The following is a 21,156-nucleotide window of genomic DNA, read 5'->3' as shown; positions in this document are numbered from 1 at the left end:
GTGAGTGCTTATGGAAATTATAAGCACTGCGTTGTAACCTCAGAAGGTAATAATGAATAGTGTGTTATCCAGATTCCCTGAAGACTGTGGCTCAATGATGAAATGGATGTTAATGGACAGCGGTGAAAACTACTTCTAACACCACATAATAGCCTTTCATCTAGTCTTGTTTAGTGCTTTGGTTCAGTATAAACATTATAGGCCTGGATCTTTCTATATGAAGGCAGTAACGAGTAGTACCAATGGGAAATCTACTTGCCTACCATTTGGAAAATTTAGCATTTCTGCCAGTAATGATCAGAGTGATACATCCACATGACCACCACGAATGTTCAGGTCAGAAAAGTGGCTATTAATGAGAGGATGGGTGAGAGGTTCAGGAAAGGAGTAATTAGGTTTTAATGAGGAAATATTGGGATAGATTTTAATAATTGTGCGGCTGACCAGTCGAGTGCGCAGGTCGGTTGTCCCATCTGCCGGTGGGTGGCCTGGTCCATTTTATGGACTGGGCCTCATTACTATGCCAATGGTGGGCTGAGGATGGCAAACGGGCATTCCGCGGAAGCTCACCAGCTCTGGGCTGACACAATGTCGGGTATCCCGGAGGCTGATCCCACTGGCAGGAAACTAGGTCCAGGGTAGATGAGGGGATCGCGGAGCCCAGGGCGGCAGTGGCCCACGTGGAGCTCGGAGGAGCCTGCTCCTCTTCATCTCATAAAAATAATCTTACACTTATCTTTTTGGTGCTTCTTCTGCAGTACAGCCTGGTAAAACTGAGCAGAGCATGCATATCTCTTGTCCATCAAAATAGCAAATGTATGTCATAGGATCCTGATTTGCATATTAAAAGGGCCCAACGTCTTGAAACAGGCAGCTGCTCCAGATGTCCAGCGGAAGGCCCCTTTGAGGATGGCAGCGGTTAGAGCACCAGTGTAAACGGGCCAATAAGTCATTTGCGGACTGTTTCATAGAGGCTACAGCACAGAAACAGGCCATTCGACCCAACTGGTCTATGCTGATGTTCCTGCTCCACACAAGCCTCCTCCCTCCCTACTTCATCTAACCCTGTAAGCATGTCCTTTTATTCCTTGCTCCTTCATGTGCTTATCTAGCTTCTCCGTAAATGCATCTATGATATTCGCCTCAACTACTCCATGTGGTAGTGCATTCTACATTCTTACCACTCTTTGGGTAAAGAAGTTTCTCCTGAATTCCCTATTGGATTTATTAGTGACTATCTTATATTTATGACCTCTAGTTTTGAACTCCCCCACAAGTGGAAACATTTTCTCTACATCTACCCTATCGAACCTTTTCATTATCTCAAAGACCTCAATCAGGTCATCCCTCAGCCTTCTCTTTTTCAGAGAAAAGAGCCTCAGCCTGTTCAGCCTTTCCTGATAAGTATATCTCAGTTCTGGTATTATCCTTGTGAATCTTATTTGCACCTTCTTCAGTGCCTCTATATCCTATTTATAATGTGCAGGCCAGATCTGTGCATAATACTCAGCTGTGGTCTAAACAAGTTTAACATGACTTCTCTACTTTTCAATTCTATCCCTCTAGAAATGAACCCCAGTGCTTGGTTTGCTTTTTTACGGCCTTATTAACCTGCCATTCAAACCAACTGATCTATGCTGGTCTACCCTGGAGTTGTTCTATCTCCCTTTTTAAATATAGGAATAACATTAGCTGTCCGCCAGTCCTCTGTTACCACCCCGTTTACACTGGGCGGCCCAAGTTAAAATCGTCCCCATTGTTTCGGTACCTTCTTCCTCCAAAAGTTGTTTGAGCACATAACATGAGTCCTACTCTACCAGGGATAGGACTTCAGCCATATTGCCAACAAATTAACAGGAGCTGCTCCTTAATAACTTGCAAGTTTAAACAGTGAATAACTAAGTTGTATATACCAGGAACCGATCCCAGGCTCAATACTCAGTCTGTGTTGAGTTGGCTGATCTCCGCAATGGTCACTGTTGGTCTTGTGCACTTGAATAGGGAAGAGAAAACCAGCCAGGACTCCCACTCCTGACCATTAGCCAGTGATCTCTGATGGAAATCTATGTAGAGGGGTGTGCCTGATGAAATGATTGGACTTGGGTATGATGCTCCTGCAGTTGAATAGCCTACCAACCCTCACTATGCTCCCATCAACCCCATTTTTTAAGGGGCTGCATTTAAATAAATATTTTATAATTTTTATCTTTACTTTCACAATCTGGAACTCTTTCCCCCCCCCCCCCCCAAAAAAAAATTGTGACGTTAGGTCAATGGAAATGATCAAGACTTTGAGATCGATAGATTTTTTTGTTATATTAGGGTATCAAGTGATATGGAGCAAAGATGAGTAAATGGAGTTGAGATACAGATCAGCCATGATCTAATTGAATGGTGAAACAGGCTGAGTGGCATACTCCTCTTCCTATGAACACGGCTGGCCTTGTTCGGGGTGGGCTGAGGCTCCCTTAGAATGGTACACAGAATTCCCAATGTAAGGTCAGGACCTGGTGCATCTGCATTCCAGCATAATTTGTGGCCTTTTCAGTACACTTCTATCAGGGTTACTGGGGAACACTGCAGAAGTGCTGTGGATTTTTGCCACCTCTGTAGGCATGCAGATACAGACTGCCCCACTGATGTTCCATTTATGTTGCAGAGCCACTTCCTGAGGTGGCCCTCCAGCACCAACTGCCAGTCCTGACAATGTATAAATTGTCCTGTGATTTTTACAGCACCTGGATCCACTATAAAACAACACTTCATGTGCAAGGTTGCACATTACATTCCATGTAATGTAATCTGTGTAATCATACATGCGTAGTTGTTTTAAAATCATGAAGAGCAATTATTATTCTACTGGGGCCTTGTACCTCTCTAGCTGCTGAGCAAGGCTTGAGCTGCTCAATAATGAAATTGTTTCGCCGGCCTGTACGGAACAGACAAGCACTTCAGTTAACTTTGTGAGTTTGCTGCACACTGTGAAGGTACTACTGGCAAATCACTAACAAAAGTTTGTAATGAGAGCATATAACTGTTGGCAGCTTCTAAATAGTGAGCCTGGTTTGTGCCTCTGGGACTCAATATTATCACTGTACTAAAGGGTGAATATCATTCGCTCTCTGTGGGGCACGGAGGTCAGTGTGCTGATTTGTAGTGTTCCTGGTTTTCCGGTCATTAAAATTAATGACCATCAAGCGAGACTCCGTTCTGGGAGTGGAGTCGCTGAAAATCTACACCTAGCTTCTACCTCTGTCTGCATCCCAATGCAAAGAGTTAATTCTTGAGTCAGCCTCGATAGGTTGTTATTTCTTTGAGATGCTAACGGTCTTTGAACACTGAACACTATACAGGATCCTTTGGTGCCAACAATGGTAATTGTTATCTCATTAGTCATTAATGTTGCTATGGGTCTTATGCCACAGACAGCATGTTTCATCCATTTGTTTTCTTTGATGTTTGGTATTGCTGGTTTTATAAAATGTAGTTTATTTCTTCTCCGATTCTTTAACCACTTTTACATTAGTGATGATAATATGCTATTAGCAGTGGGCATGCAGTGTTTCCGCCACCAACGTTATATAGGCTCAGATTACACTGCCAAAACAATGGTGAGTTTAATGCACATGCCGTTATTAATGTGTAAATTGTCCAGCAACTTGTGGCGAGGAAGAGATACCTGTGAAGGGCACAGCCCAGTGTAGTTATCAACTCGCACTTCCAGTAACTTGCAAGGCAAAACAGTTTTGAGCCGAAGGGTGCCCCGCTCCAGCAAATTCTGGGCCAATTATAATGTAAAGGAAATTAACTTTACATCTCCGACAGGCTTTCAGACTTCACTTTTCATGGTCGGAGGCACTGAAGCACAGATCTCTTCATATTGGCCTCCAGTGAGACTGTTGGTACACAGCATTCTGAGGTTATAGGTTTTAACTTAAGTGCTGGAACCCTGGCAGCACTATGGTGCCTTCCATGTTTTACTTGGTTTGTCAGAATTTGGGAGGTGAGGGTACTTATTTCTCTTTTCGCAGTGGTCAAATTTAGAAATCAAGAAAACAATGATAACGCTGCCTTCTATCTTATTTCATCGTGTAACCGACACAAGCAGCTCGCAACGGGCTATAACTGAGACTTGCACTGTTTTAAATCTTGACAATTTTCTTGCACCAGCTTAAAAAAAACAACTAAACCAATGGTTGGCATAAATCACACCTTTTGTACTCTGTTTACACTGCAGGATCAATGGATTCTGAGACCTCAGCAACAATGGAACTACTGTGCACGCATGAGATTTGTGCATCTGCAGTTGTTACAAAGTTGTATTCATGAGCGCTGTTCTTGCCAGTGACCATCCCAGGTGTTTAAGCCAGTAATGTGAAAATCGTATGGCTGGGTTGTGTGGAGAGACAGAATAAAATGGCAGACCAGTTGCCGCTGGACCCCAAGAGGCTCCAGCGGCAACTATTCATCTTTGCTGCCAGCAGTATTCAGAGATAGGAAATTAAACCACCTTGATGGATAGTGTTCTCTGCTTCGAGATGCATGTATATTGCCCCACTTCCAAAAGCAGGCCTATAATATGAATGGAGTATTAAAGAAGATAGCAAAATCTCTAAAAAATTTCATGTCAATAATAAGCCCTGCCATTTATGAGAGACCATTTAAAATATTATTTCTTCTTAATTGGCAAAATAAAATGGAGGATGGCTTCAACCTACCCAGGTTTTAATTGACAATTCTGCTTTTGCTTCCTCCTTCCCCACAGACATGGACATTTTGGTAGGTTAGAGCCAAAAGATGTGTTAACATGAAATCCCCTCAACTGAGAGTGCAATTTTGAATTGTACTCTGTGATACTGTGAAAAATGTTTACGAGCAAATTTAAGCACAGTGGCAATCTAAACATGGCAGGTAACATTTTATTAACACACAAAAATGTCTCCCTGTATATAATTGTACTTGTAGGAGATTTCTGATATGAATTCACTCTTTATATATAGCATAAATTGGGTTGTTGTAGAATTAGTTCAGATAAAGATTGAAAATTCAACAAAAGCATCTTTTTTTTTAATGCTTGGATGATATGATACAATTTTCAATGAGTGTTCTGATTCCTCTAGGCAACCAGCGGGCAATGTTCAAACAGGCCATGCGTCACTGGGAGAAACACACATGCGTTACTTTCATAGAACGAGCAGATGAAGAAAGTTACATTGTCTTCACGTACAGGCCATGTGGGTAAGCAGGACCTGTCAGCAATTTGAATTGTTTAACAAACTGGACCAAACACGCATTAAGGTGTAAGTTCATTATACGTTCTGTAATGTTAGCCCAGAGCATTATTTCAGCTGCTTACAAGAAGGCCAAAAACTACAAAGGCTTCTTTGTGACAAAATGTGTGGATAAAATCTGTTTAGCAGGCATCAATTAGCCATTCTTCTTGGGATTTTCTCAGCTGTAATCCCTTTGCTACCATTTCTTTCATTCTGTGAAGCTGAAAGGAACTTTTTTTGGCAAGATACTAATCCATAAATACCTGTGCTGCCATGATTTGCTGTCAGCCATTTGTTGATCAATAAGACAGCATGAAATGGAATTAATTATTGTTACAAATAGTCTTGGAAGCCTACAGCTACACAGACTACATGGATCATGTAGCACTGTGCCATTTTAAAGGCTGGTACCTTGTGAATATAGGCTTCAGACTTAATAGGGTTTATTGTTTCTTTACTGTGCATGACAGAAGTTACTGTGTCATTTTAAACAATATACATCATTCCAGAGTTTCTAATGGGGATCTGGGAAAATGACTGACCATGAATAATAGATGGAATCTAAACGAGAAATCGCTTCCATTGCATTTGAAGATGAGTTGTCCTGTAACTGAAAGTTAGAAAACTTGGAGTTTATACCATGTCCATGTTAAAGTGAAAAGTAGCCCCCTGTGTTCTTTTTTGAAGGGCAGTAAATTAATTCCAGATACCTTATTTTGTTTTTCTGTATAAACTGTGTGAAAATACACGATTGCTCTCTTTCTCATACATCATTTTTGTTCAGCCCCAAGCTTGGAATGGAAGGCTGATTATTTGGAGATATCCCTTCCTGTTTGTAAAACTGCCGTGTTTATTCAATTTCATATGAATGGATTGTAGTGGGATTTTTTTTTGGGCTAGTCACACTTTTCCCTTGGGCTTATGCATATTCCAGCAGCACCTGTTTGAGGAATGATCGTTAACTTTGCATTTCAACTTCTGCGTGGGATTCCAGGAATTACATGTCCAGGCGAAATAATGATGTATGGTGTTTCCCTGCCGGTATTCTCTGCAGACTTTTTGGATTGATTCAGATTGCTGAAGTGCAGCTGCAACAACTCTGTGTTTCTGGTATAATCATGGAAGCTTGGCTTAAAGACAACAGTTGTGCAGCTCCTGTCGCAATGTTGAGCGTTAGATTCTGGCATGGAGTAGGGTGTCCACATCAAATCCAATGGTTTGCAGGACTTTGGACTGTGCAAAGGCCAGGAGGAAAAGATGAGTTTGCTCTGCAGCCTGCCAAGCAGCTACAGTAGTCCATCACGGAGGCCTCAAAATTATACCGTGGTTTACTAACGTACAAACACTTGATGCGTTCATTTAACATTTTGCTCTTCGTTACTTCAGCAGAAGCATTAGCACTTTTATTTCAAATGAATCAACATGTCTCCTAAATGGTGAAGAGAGGAATTTGAGACAATTGTGTTAAGCGCTCGTACATTAGTATCACAGTGCCCCTAGCTGCCAGATCTCTGAGAGCAGCTAATCAAAGAGCACTTCACCTCAACCATCCCTCCCATCCCCAATACACCAACAGTCCCGCAATCTTTATTACCACTGTCCCTACTGCCACCATCCGATTGCCTTCCTTCAGTCCAGCTTTATTGAATTTGCCCTCTCTTTACAAATATAGAAAACCCAACACCAAATCCAGAATAAAAAACACATTTATCAAACAACTCAACTCCACCTGTATCTATTGGTTAACAGAAAGGATTAAGAATCACCCTTTGTGCCTATCTTCTGTGCTCGTTTCCTTATCCTCGTGTTCTTATGAAGTGTTTCCCCAGTGGCTACAGCTTGGGTGGTGGAAGGCCGCTGAGCTGCCATTGAGGGCACTTCAGAAGGCCGTGGTGAGCAATCTCGAGTAGCTTTGGGCCTTGAGGGTCCGGCTGTAGACTACAGCATCTCTGCTTGGGCCGGGGCAGTCTGGCCCAGCTGGCTGTGTGGCACTAACCAGGACATTGGGTGAGTGGCTGGCGGGGGAGCAGGCATGCTGTCATCTTGAGAGGACAGCAGGTGCCTCTTCCATTGAGCCAAGGCCACTCTCCTGGGACTATACCTCAGTACTCCTACGCCTCTGCATGAGAAAAGAATGCAGGAATGATGTGATGCTGTGGTCCCATTGCCAAGATGGTAGTTGTCGGAGCTGCTATGGAAGCTGTTAGAACTTTCAACAGATGCTCCATCGTGGTGGACACCACTGTCGTGTTCTTGAAGCTGACTTCTCAGTCCATGTTGGACAGAATGATCTCCATGCTCTGCGCTTTGAGACAAGTTGGAGCTGGACTCCTCCTCTGAGCCACTGTGCGCAAGCTCACTGGCAGGCCGTCCAGTTCATTTTCTGGTGTATGCCCATCAGCCTTCTTTGATAACCTGCGCTCTTGAAGGCAGCATCTGAGTCTTCTGCAGCAGAGCTAGTATGTGATCTTGCCTTCCAGCAAGCTGGTACCTATGGCATCCATTCTCTCTGTCCCAGCTACTGCACACTTGTGGCCGGTGATTCACTATGTGAAGACCCCTCCTCTAGCCTAGTCTCTAAAGTACTCGTGGTGCTGTTCTCTGAGCTGGTGCTTGTTAGGGTCAGATCAATGATGGGGCATCTTCAGGAAGGCCAGACCTCTGTTCCTGAAGTGGCAGAGGTATCTCCACATTTCAGCAACTGAAATGAAAGAGAAGGGCAAGGTTAGCATTTAGTGTGAAGGCAGAGGAGAGGGAGAAATGGCTGGTGTCATGTAGAGTGTGTAGGTTGAAATAGAAGTGAGAAATGAAAAAGAGGAAAAGGAGTGATGAAATCCTCCGTGACGTCTCCTCCAGCATTGCCTCACGCCACGGCCATGACTCTCCCCACGCCCATGATGGCTGACACATTTTCTTCCATAGGGGAGAGTGTGTGCATGCAAGTGTGGCCTCCTCCAGTGACAGCCTCCTGGCACAAGTTGTGCTTGACCTACTGCAAGAAAGAAGGGAGTGGGTTCGTGACCTCTCGTGAGGTGTTTAGAGAATGTGCCTGTCATAATATAATAGTTGGTATGTAGTGTGCAAAATGTGAGATGTGGGGAAGTGAGGGTTGTAATAGTGTTTAGAATAGGAGGTACAGTGTGTTTGAGTATGAGGAGAAGGAGATGGAGTGGTGTGCTGTAGTGATTGTAGGAGAGTGGAGGGAAGCTGGGGTGGAGAGTATTGTGAAGGTGTGAACAGAAAGTAAGAGAGCAGTATTGTTACCTTGACAACTTAGCTGAGGTCATTGAACTTCTTTCAGCATTGCAGCCATGTCCTGGGAGCTAAGCTCCTGGCATTGACCTCCTCACCCACTTCTTCCTACTGGCGGTGGAGATGTTGCCTGGAGGGCTTTCTGCTCCCTGGGGTGAAGAGAATCTCCCTTCTCCTGTCCACCACCTGGACCAAGTCCTCCATCGCAGCATCAGAGAACTTGGGTGCCCTGTCTGGACCTCTTGCAGTCATTTTAGCCCTTTGACAATGTTTCCTTCTGTCTGCAGCTACAGTGCACCTCCCATTTAAGAGGTGCTGGCTGCATTTAAGTGGAGCCACAGATGCACGATTTCTACTTCCCCAAACAGGCATGCAGCCAGTGAATAGCGCGGATAGCGCTGGCTGCACGCCCTCATCGTTTTATTGAGGTGCCAGCATGAATTTAACGTGCTGCCTGGGACCAAGTGAATAGGTGTGTGCCCCCTACACGCCCATTTTCGGGCACAATCGAATTTCCAGGCCTCAAACTCTTCCTGCCTCCTGCTATCACTTTACTCTGAGTGGTCAATCATACCTACCTTCAGCTAAGCTCTTTTTCTAATCTGTTTACAATGGGTACAGTAGTGTAGTGGTTATGGTATTAAACTAGCAGACTGGAGGTCATGAGTTTAAAACCCACCATGACATGTTGTGAAATTGAATTTAATACATCTGGTGGCTTGTCAGTTGCCAGCAGGGAAAGAATGAGCACAAAATCTGTCAGGTATTTGTAGAAACCCAACTGGATCACTATTGTCCTTCAGAGGACCTGCCACCCCTACCCGGTTTGGCCTTATGTGACTGCAGACCAACAATAATTGGTTAAGTCTAAAGGGCCTAGCAAGCTACTCTGTTGTAAATGCTCAAGAAGAAGGCCCATGATCACCATGTGCCAGTGTTGCTCACATGCTGAGTACAAATGGAAAAAAGCTGTAAAAGGAAAATAATAAAAAGTATGTACAGTGTTACCTCCCTCTTCCCCCCCCCCTCTTCCCCCCTCCCCCCCCCCAAACAGCTGTGCATTATTTATTTATAATGGACTAACTTGATCATATTTATAGTTACAAACATCAGCCGAAAGGTGGTTTCTTCTACTTTTACAGTTGGGCTCCTATTGTGACTATAAATCAAGTATTAATCTGGTGTAAAAAAAACCTCCTTTCTGGATGACAGACTGAATGTCTGTTGTGCATCGGAATTTTCAGACCAGGTTATTGGGAATTCTCAAAATGAAGAATCACTGTCATGTTCTGCGTTGAAGAAAACTTAGCGCCTACCAAAACAGAACTGTGGCCCAGGTGAGTAGAAGCGTTACAATAACATATTCAGACCACTCGGATCCAAAAGAATTGTTGTCTTCTTCAGGACTACAATATAATTATAACATAAAGAAGGGAATGAGACAGAAAGCAGGTAGCTTTAGACCAGTTAGCCTAACATCTGTCATTGGGAAAATGCTAGAATCTATTATTAAGGAAGTAGTAGCAGGACATTTGGAGACTCAATACAATCAAGGAGAGTCAACATGGTTTTATGAAGGGGAAATCATGTCTGAAAAATTTATTAGAGTTCTTTGAGGAAGTAACGGGCAGGGTGGATAAAGGGGAACCAATGGATGCAGTATATTTGGATTTCCAAAAGGCATTCAATAAGGTGCCACATAAAAGATTACTGCACAAGAGCTCATGGTGTTGGGGGTAATATACTGGCATGGATAGAGGATTGACTAACTAACAGAAAACAAAGAGTAGGGATAAAAAGGTCATTTTCAAAATGGCAATTTGTAACTGCAGGGCTCAGTGCTGGGGCCTCAACTATTTACAATATATATCAATGACTTGGATGAAGGAACAGAGTGTCTTGTGGCCAAATTTGCTGCCTTACAAAGATAGGTGGAAAAGCAAGTTGCGATGAGGAAACAAAAGGTCTGCAAAGGGATATTGACAGGTTAAGTGAATGGGCAAAAATTTGGCAGATGGAATATAATGTGGGAAAATGTGAAGTCATCCACTTTGGGAGGAAAAATAAAAAAGCAAAATATTATTTAGATGGAGAAATACTACAAAATGCTGCGGTACAGAGGGATCTGGGTGTCCTCGTACATGAAACACAAAAATTCAACATACAGGTGCAGCAGGTAATCCGGAAGGCAAACGGAATATTGGCCTTTATTTCTAGGGGGATGGAGTATAAAAGCAGGGAAGTCATGCTATAACTGTACAGGGTGCTGGTGAGACCACACCTGGAGTACTGTGTACAGTTGTGGTGCCCTTATTTAAGGAAGGACATACTTGCATTGGAGGCAGTTCAGAGAAGGTTCACTAGGTTGATTCCGGGTATGGAAGGGTTGTCTCATGAGGAAAGATTGAACAGGTTGGGTCTATAGTCATTGGAGTTTAGAAGAATGAGAGGAGACCTTATTGAAACATATAAGATTCTGAGGGGACTCGATAGGGTAGATGCTGAGAGGATGTTACCCCTCATGGGGGAATCTAAAACTAGGGGGCATAGTCTCAGAATAAGGGGTCACCCATTTATGACAGAAATGAGGAGGAATTTCTTCTCCCAGAGGGTTGTGATTCTTTGGAATTCTTTACCCCAAAAAGCTGTGGAGGCTGAGTCATTGAATACATTCAAGGCTGAATTAGACAAATTTTTGATCAGCAAGGGATTCGTGGGATATGGGGAAAAGGTGGGAAAGTGGAGTTGAGGTAAAGGTCAGATCAGCCATGATCTCATTGAATGGTGGAGCAGGCTCGAGGGGCCGAATGGCCTACTCCTGCTCCTATCTATTTTGGTCTTATGGTCTTATAAAGAGGGAGTTTTAACAACTTTTAACCCCCTTTAAAAATTAATTCGATTGCCTTATGTTTTTGGGCAGGAGTGGACTGGCTATATGAGAGATTGGGAGAGTTCCCAAGTGCCCTGTCAATGGTTACATAGTGCTATATTATTGGTGCTTCTCCCTTTTCTGTGAGAATCCTGAAGAATCCCGCACCCTTTTGGAAGAGCCAGTCAACCTCTGCTGCTGGGCTTAGTAATTTGCCCAATCTAGTTCTTACAATATTGACATCACCATTCTCTATTTATATACAGAAAACCAGAAATAACAAACTGTTCATTATAAATTTTCTAATAGCTTGATTTTCAAAAGGTCTATTTTTTTTTCTTCCTTCCTTTTCTGCTAATTATCTCCTCTCCTGAAGCCAATGAATTCTTGCTCGCTGGGTTGTAGTTGGCAGGTGCTGAACCCCCTTCGATACCTGGCCCATTCTTCATGTGTGAGCCTAAACAGTGAAGGGTAGAATTTCCACGGGGGTTCTCCAAAATCTCCGGAGAAACTGGGTGTTTTCCATTCTTCTGGCAAGAGACCAGTAGAACCCCTGTGAGTGTCAACAGGCTATTCACAGTTCAACCTGATTAGGTCCTCATTCAATATCCACATTTATAGTACGGGTTGCTGGATTGTGATTAGTGGGGGAACCCAGGCTGATTTTTTTTTCCTGCTCTAACCCAGGGATACGGAGGCCAATCATAATACTCCTATCAGGCTGGCTGAAATAAGCTAATTTAGCATATTGAACAAGTGACCTTTAGCTGTATGATTCAGCTATTCACTGGCTTAACCAGCTGAGCCACTGGGAACTCAGGAGTGTTAATGGTGTGATTCAGTCTTTGGGACCTTCCAAAGAGATGCAAATCTGTTCATTTATACAAATGTGTAAGTAAAAGTACATTTAAGTATGAGCATTATGTATAGGTTAATGAATATTTTTGATTGATTAGGAGGTAGTAATCTCAAAGAAAGATTGAAGTAATATTTTGAACCACAAGAGTGAAGCATATGTGAAGTTTGTTGAGGGCTGTTCCCCACCACCACCCCCCCAATTTTTATGTACTTCTGTAGTCTTGTGCTAGAGGTTGAAATTCCTTTGTCTGCTACTTTTTACATTGATTAATGCAATTGTGTCAAATTCCCCTACATGCAATTTTAGCAAACTTGTTTTAATATAAATCTGTTAATGACTTTGTTGAAATAGCACATGCAGGAATTTGATACAAACCACTTAACCAGCATAATAAGAATAGCACACAGAGAAATCGCGACCCACGTGTCCTATGCCTGTAAGGGCAGGTGGGTGATGCCGCTCCCAGGTTTCTACCAAAGCCACTCTGAAGCGTTGCTACAAGGATGTGCACAATAATGGTCTGTTAACAACTTTCTCTATGATCCTGTTTTCCTCGCAGTCAGCACGTATCCTCCCCTTGGTACTTCCCTACAGCAATGCAGCTGAGATTGGGAACCCAGTGGAGTGCAGGATTATACTTGCAGCCAACCACTGTGTAGTGCTCTAATGTGGGACAGATTTTATCCATTTTCTGCATTTAGCCAGCCTGATAGGAGTATTATGATTGGCCTCAGTATTCCTGGGTTAGAGCATTTTTTTCCTGACGGCAGCTGTTGTGATGGCCGCCACCAATCAGGTGCATGTTATTAATTGTTGATGTCACCCACACTGAAGGATGAATGATTGTGACTTAATCACTGTAAATTTATCAACTGATTATTAGCTGTTTAATCTTTGTGGAGAATTGTGAACTAGATTTGCTACTTTGTGGTGTAGTGCATTGGCTTTCTTATATATTGCACTATTGTCCTTCCCATGCATATGACTCAATTTTTAAAAAAAGCTGCAAAATTTAATGCTCAAAAGAAGTGTCAAAGTTTACTTCTCAAAGATAAACCAACTGGTTAATGACTGCATTTTGAACTGGTGGATGTTCTGCAGATATAAACTGATGATATTTATGTTTGGCAGGTGTTGCTCTTATGTGGGTAGACGTGGTAACGGTCCTCAGGCTATATCCATAGGCAAAAACTGTGATAAGTTTGGGATCGTTGTTCATGAATTGGGCCATGTGATTGGGTTTTGGCATGAACACACAAGACCAGACCGAGACGATCACGTGACCATCATTAGAGAAAACATCCAGCCTGGTAAGGTCCCACAAGACAAGAATGTTTGTGTTTAGTTCTTGTTTATATGATTGTAATTCATCAATAATCAGCAATATTTGTTCCCTTTGGCAGATAAAAATGCCTTTTGTCAGATGAATGTATTATTAAGTAGATGTATAAACAGGGTGGTGAGAAGGTCACAGGTTTGATCCATTCAGTTCAGGATTTGAGTTTCACCTGGCATAGAGAGGTTGGGTGGAAGCTTGGTGTCTTTTCGCAGGGAGAGAAAAATTGAATATGTAGGATATACTATCTGGGTGGTGCCCTGTGGCTGGGCAAAGAGGACATTGGCAGTGATTTTGGAACAGGTTGCCCGCCCATCCTTTTGGCAGCAGAGATGGGAGTCCAGGGGACGAGGTAAAAAGGTTAAGGGGATAAATTGCAAACTTTAATAAATACACATGCAAATATTCAAAATGCATGTAATCTCTCCTTTGTTTCACAAAGTGGTTATTATCCAAAACTAGGAGAAGGTGCCCCAAATAGGTCAGCTACTTAAGGCATTGAGCAACTGAGAATATGACACACGGAATAGGAAGTTCCCAGGTTCTGCTAAATTATCTGATATGCTGGAGTGGTGGTAAGGTCTACATAGTATGCCTCAGTGCACCTGAGTTAGGGAGGGAAAGACTTTCTGCTCCTGATTGCTATCCAGCAATGCCTACTGGTGACAAAAGGTGAGACAGGATTGGACTTGGGTGTAATGGATGGCTGTGGTTGAATAAATAGCCAACATTCACATGAATAATAGCCACTAGAGCTTATTGTGGTCACAGTGCTCGTGGAACCATATCCCTGCATAACGTGATCACCTTTAGAACAAGAGGGGAGAAAATTAGTTAAAGAAAAAATAAATAAAAGGAACAGTTTCATTTTACCCTAATGGGATACTGGCGTAAACTGGGCATAATGGGGGCGATTTTAGACTTCTGCCTGAAGCGGGCATGAAGTCAACAAAGCAGCCTTGCTGCCTGCCTGAAGCTGGCATTGGAAAGTCCGAATCATTTTTGAATACAGCTCACCAGTTGTGGAAGGGCAGGATATTGGTTGGCTCCCACGCTGAACCGGCCATCAGGTCAGGCCTGGGGGTGGGAAATAGCACGGGTTGGCAACGGCCCACAGTAATTTTGTGGAACTAGGAGGAACAAAAGTCATAGAGTCATAGAGTTATACAGCACGGATAGAGGCCCTTCGGCCCATCGTGTCCGCGCCAGCCATCAGCCCTGTCTACTCTAATCCCATATTCCAGCATTTGGTCCGTAGCCTTGTATGCTATGGCATTTCAAGTGCTCATCCAAATGCTTCTTGAATGTTGTGAGGGTTCCTGCCTCCACAACCCTTTCAGGCAGTGAGTTCCAGACTCCAACCACCCTCTGGGTGAAAAAGTTCTTTCTCAAATCCCCTCTAAACCTCCCGCCTTTTACCTTGAATCTATGTCCCCTTGTTATAGAACCCTCAACGAAGGGAAAAAGCTCCTTAGTATCCATCCTATCTGTGCCCCTCATAATTTTGTACACCTCAATCATGTCCCCCCTCAGCCTCCTCTGCTCCAAGGAAAACAAACCCAATCTTCCCAGTCTCTCTTCATAGCTGAAGCGCTCCAGCCCTGGTAACATCCTGGTGAATCTCCTCTGCACCCTCTCCAAAGCGATCACATCCTTCCTGTAGTGTGGCGACCAGAACTGCACACAGTACTCCAGCTGTGGCCTAACCAGTGTTTTATACAGCTCCATCATAACCTCCTTGCTCTTATATTCTATGCCTCGGCTAATAAAGGCAAGTATCCCATATGCCTTCTTTACCACCTTATCTACCTGTTCCGCCGCCTTCAGGGATCTGTGAACTTGCACACCAAGATCCCTCTGACCCTCTGTCTTGCCTAGGGTCCTCCCATTCATTGTGTATTCCCTTGCCTTGTTAGTCCCTCCAAAGTGCATCACCTCGCACTTTTCCGGGTTAAATTCCATTTGCCACTGTTCCGCCCATCTGACCAACCCATCTATATCGTCCTGCAGACTGAGGCTATCCTCCTCGCTATTTACCACCCTACCAATTTTTGTATCATCAGCGAACTTACTGATCATACCTTTTACATTCATATCCAAGTCATTAATGTAGACCACAAACAGCAAGGGACCCAGCACCGATCCCTGTGGTACCCCACTGGCCACAGGCTTCCAGTCACAAAAACAACCTTCGACCATCACCCTCTGCCTTCTGCCACTAAGCCAGTTTTGTATCCAAAGTGCCAAGGCACCCTGGATTCCATGGGCTCGTACCTTCTTGACCAGTCTCCTGTGGGGGACTTTATCGAAGGCCTTACTGAAATCCATGTATACCACATCCACTGCGTTACCCTCATCCACACGCCTAGTCACCCCCTCAAAAAATTCAATCAAATTAGTCAGACATGATCTTCCCTTGACAAAGCCATGTTGACTATCCCTGATTAATCCTTGCTTCTCCAAGTGGAGACTAATTTTGTCCTTCAGAATTTTTTCCAATAATTTTCCTACCACTGATGTTAGGCTCACTGGCCTGTAGTTCCCCGGTTTTTCCCTACTCCCCTTCTTGAATAATGGTATTACATTAGCGGTTCTCCAGTCCTCTGGCACATCCCCTGTGGCCAGAGAGGTTCTGAATATATGTGTCAGAGCCCCCGCAATCTCCTCCTTTGCCTCACACAGTAGCCTGGGATACATTTCGTCCGGGCCTGGGGATTTATCCATTTTTAGGCCTGCTAAAACCGCCAATACCTCCTCCCGCTCGATGTTAATATGTTCGAGTATATCACAGTCCCCCTGCCGTATTTCTATGTCTACATCGTCCTTCTCCAAAGTGAAAACAGATGCAAAAAATTCATTTAGAACCCCTCCTACATCTGCTGGCTCCACACACAGATTGCCATTTTTGTCCCTAATGGGCCCTATTTTTTCCCTAGTCATCCTCTTACCCTTAATATACTTATAAAACATCTTAGGATTTTCCTTTATTTTGCTCGCCAGTGTTATTTCATGGCCCCTCCTTGATCTCCTAATTTCTTTTTTAAGTATCCCCCTGCACTTTTTGTACTCCTCTAGGGCTTCCTCCGTCTTTAGCCTTTTGTATCTGCCAAATGCCCTCCTTTTTTTCCTAATCCATTCTCGTATATCCCCTGACATCCAAGGTTCCCTGGAGTTCTTGGAACCACCCTTGACCTTTACGGGAACATGTTGCCATTGTATGGTCTCAATCTCCCTTCTGAAAGACTCCCATTGCTCCGATGCGGATTTTCCTACAAGCAGCTGATCCCAGTCCATTTTGGCCAGATCCTGCCTTATCCTATTAAAATCGGCCTTCCCCCAATTTAGAACCTTTATTTCCGGCCCCTCCCTGTCCTTTTCCATGACCACCTTAAATCTCACCGAATTATGGTCACTGTCACCAAAGTGCTCACCTACTAGCACTTCTTCCACTTGGCCGGCCACATTCCCTAGAATTAGGTCCAGTACCGCCCCCTCTCTTGTAGGACTTTCTACATGCTGGCTCAAAAAGCTCTCCTGGATGCACGTTAAGAATTTTGTACCCTCTAAGCCTTTTACACTCTGAGTATCCCAGTTAATATTGGGGAAGTTGAAATCCCCCACTATTATTACCCTATTATTTGCACAATTTTCTGAGATTTGCCTACATATCTGTTCCTCTATCTCCCCCTGACTGTTTGGGGGCCTATAGTACACTCCCATCAAAGTGCTTGCCCCCTTTTTGTTTTTAAGCTCCACCCATATGGCCTCATTAGAGGAACCTGCTAATATATCATCCCTCCTTATGGCAGTAATTGATTCTTTAATTAATATTGCGACTCCCCCTCCTCTTATACCTCCCCCTCTGTCTCGCCTGAAGATTCTGTACCCCGGAATATTGAGCTGCCAGTCTTGCCCCTCCCTCAACCATGTCTCTGTGACAGCAACAATATCATACTCCCATGTGTTTATCAACACCTTCAGTTCATCCACCTTATTCGCAAGACTCCTTGCATTAAAATAGATGCCATCCAACCTTGCCCTCACATATTTGCCCTGTCTTCCAAGCTGACTTGTTTTTTTCTCTATATTTGGCTGCACATCACCCCCTATTGTAGCTCCACTCTGTATCCCATCCCCCTGCCAAGTTAGTTTAAACCCCCCCCAAAAGTGCTCAAAAAATTCTCCTCAAGAAATTTTAGGGCCTTTTCCTGATCAGCCACCAATGGTCCCTATAAGGACATTGGTTAGGCTGCACAATGCCTGGAACAAATGTGCGGAGCGAGTGCGGTGTATACTCCGCCCATTTGTACCTGAAAATTGCAATCAATGTCTTACAACTGGTGTAGGACCCTGAGCCTTTCCACCATCCACAAGGCACAAATCAGGAGTATGATGGAATACTCCCCACTTGCCTGGATGAGTGCAGCTCCAACAACACTCAAGAAGCTCGACACCATCCAGGACAAAGCAGCCCGCTTGATTGGCACCCCATCCACCACCCTAAACATTCACTCCCTTCACCACCGGCGCACCGTGGCTGCAGTGTGCACCATCCACAGGATGCACTGCAGCAACTCGCCAAGGCCTCTTCCACAGCACCTCCCAAGCCCATGACCTCTACCACCTAGAAGGACAAGGGCAGCAGGCACATGGGAACAACACCACCTGCACGTTCCCCTCCAAGTCACACACCATCCCGACTTGGAAATATATCGCCGTGCCTTCATCGTCGCTGGGTCAAAATCCTAGAACTCCCTACCTAACAGCACTGTGGGAGAACCCTCTCCACACGGACTACAGCGGTTCAAGAAGGCGGCTCACCACCGCCTACTCAAGGGCAATTAGGGATGGACAATAAATGCTGGCCTCGCCAGCGACGCCCACATCCCATGAACGAATATCAAAAAAATTTGCATATTTAAGCAGCCTTCGGCGGGTTTGCTGTTTGCCTGTTTACAGGCCTTCCTGAAAATTGTTCAGGCGGGTCTTGGATATCAATGGGGCAGTCGAGATGCCAAGGTGAGTCAGAAGTTGAAACTCTCCTCCAGAAGTCAAATATGTTTGTGCCTGTCTTGTGCTTTTTTGAAAAGTCCGTATTTTCATTTCAGCACAGTGTAATGAATTTCAGTGTTTATTCTTGTACCTTAGCCATTTTTTGTATTGTATGTAGGAGGCTAGGGTAGAGAAAGCAAATCTCTCCACCCCTGAAATTCAGATTTTAAAAGTTACATTTAAAATATCGTATAAAAATGTATTGGGATTAATGGCTGGACTCCTCTGTAGCGACAGAAGCCCCACCTCCTAATTTTTTTCCCCCAACTTCAAATGATGCCGAGGATTACCTGGCAGGGTCATTTCAGGCGATCACCTCCCTGCTGCGGGACCCAACTTTGCCCTTTGTTTAAACTGTACCATCTTGTGCTTGTAGAGGGCAAAAACGTTACCATAAGTACATCATTTTTTGGATTTGCCTCATGAAAAAGTTTTGTTTGCTTGCTTGCATCTAGAAGAAAATCTCTTCCCTCATGATACCACAAGCTTTTATAAAGTATGGCACATATTAATCAAATGAAAGGCACCGCTTGTATCTTTTATTTCTAATAAATATGGTGATTCAAACCTATTTAATACATGTTGAGGTTAACCTCAAATTTTTTTGTTACCACACAATTGTTCTTTGCAATCATGTCAACTGGAGACATTAAATAATTACTTTACACAGCAGAGAATCATATTGCATAGATGCTTGTTAATAGGATTTGTCTATAATTTGATCTAATTCCTTCCTTATTTTGTTGAACAACATTACGTATATTTCAGTTTTAAGAGCAATTTTTAGCTGATTGCAATGGAAAGATATCTTTATCAAATCATGACGCGAGGGCAGAGAGTTCTCCAGAGTAGTTCCCATTGTGAAGTGGATTCAGATTTAATAAATTCACGTAGAACAGCTAAGAAACTGAGGATGCCAAAATTTACTTGGGGAATTCAGGAATCCAGGTGATGATATCAGTGGCTCCAGAAATTCTTTATTAAGACTACAATATTTAAAGTCCACGATTTATGTGGCAGCTACTGTGGTTTCCACTTTAGATGAAATGAACAGTGTAAGATTAATTGTTGGCAGTTGAGACTTTGGCAGTTTGCCAAGTGAGAACATCTTTGGCATTACTTTTGATTTAAATTAATTACTTTTTATTGCATAATCTATTCACATTGGATGAAATATTAATCACTTAAAGCACGTGCCAAAGCATTTCTAGTTGTCAGTGGAGTGTTTTTTATGAGCCAACAAGGCAGAAATGATTGTGTTCTCATATGGATTACTATTGCAGAGAATATTGTAATGACTTTATGATGCTGATGATCAGTTTTGTTCAATAAGAATCAATTATTTTGAAATATTTTATAAGAGTACATATAATCAAACATGTCACAGCTGCACAGCCTAGTTCAATGCAAGGCTCTAATTTAAATAGGTACCCGTGATGAGGTACAATTGAATAGTTCAATACTTTCAATGATACAACTCCCATGCAGATGGCCAGATATCAAATTAGGTTCATAAGTGACATTTGACCTTGTTTGTCCTCTGAAGGCATTTTTTTAGTTTTTGAATGGGACGCTGAAGAGTGTGCCTTGTGTGATAAAATGCTTTATCTCGGGTTGGGTGGAGGAATTAGTAGAGGAGCTAACTTTGTCTCATGGCGGTATGATAATATTGATGGAGTTGCCATGGAGATGTTTGACCTACCATTCTAGCTGAGTGAGGAAGCATAGACGTGATAAAACAGTAAAAGTTTTATATAAAATCCCAAGTTCATGGAAGTGATTTACAAGGTTGCAATTCAGTCTGATCGGGGGGACGGTGTACTGCTGATACTCTTAATCCTTGAGATTCATTGCTGTAGCTTATGGCATCATTAAAATGAATTATAAGCTTTTAAATCAATCCTGCATATTTCCAGGGTATATGATATCAAAACTTTTCAATTGAATTATGGCTCAGTAAATCATTCCTAAATATCAAAAATGGTTTAGTGATTCATCAGCAGGCCAATGATGGATCCTAAGGGAGCTAAATTGGGCCGTGTAGCGCCCATTGTTTTGGCACTACACGGCTTCCCTGACATCCAAGATGGCGTCTTGGCTGCGCATACACGTTTCCTGTGTGATGTGCACCAGACGCCACTTTGGTATAGGAGTTAGCACATGCGTAAATACCGAACGCTGGAAGCACGTGAAGTAGGGAGAAAATGCGTGCAATCGGTGTGCAACGCTGATTTAAAGTGATAGACACCATTTTGGACCTTAACGCTCAACTCAACTCACAATCTTAACCCCGACCATCTGAACGTGTCTTACAATGCCTGAAGGACCCCACCCCCCGACCAGTGCTATTTAAAGGGGCCATGCAGGTGTTGCCGGTTAGTTGCTGGATTATTGCTTCTGGCTGCTGGAGGAGAAGGAAGTGCTTTTTGAAGCTCCCTATTACTGAAGGTTCATGCACTACATTTGAGTGGTTTGGCAGGTACTGGCTTACGGGTCAGAAAGTTACAACCGTGGT

General features: G+C 43.4%; 1 protein-coding gene across 2 annotated transcripts in view; it reads left to right on the top strand.

Moving 5' to 3' along the window:
* Positions 1-21,156, top strand: part of tll1 (tolloid-like 1) — a 268,042-nt gene that overhangs the window by 117,287 nt on the left and 129,599 nt on the right. For both annotated transcript variants that reach the window (XM_067991164.1, XM_067991173.1), the window contains exons 5-6: positions 5,121-5,238; positions 13,385-13,563. In XM_067991164.1, the coding sequence (XP_067847265.1) occupies positions 5,121-5,238; positions 13,385-13,563 (297 nt within the window). The remainder of the gene's footprint in view (positions 1-5,120; positions 5,239-13,384; positions 13,564-21,156) is intronic.

The sequence above is a fragment of the Heptranchias perlo genome, chromosome 1, assembly GCF_035084215.1.
Source record: "Heptranchias perlo isolate sHepPer1 chromosome 1, sHepPer1.hap1, whole genome shotgun sequence".
Classification (NCBI taxonomy): Eukaryota; Metazoa; Chordata; class Chondrichthyes; order Hexanchiformes; family Hexanchidae; genus Heptranchias; species Heptranchias perlo.
Note: the sequence above shows the minus strand (reverse complement) of the source record. Positions and strands in the feature narration are given on the sequence as shown.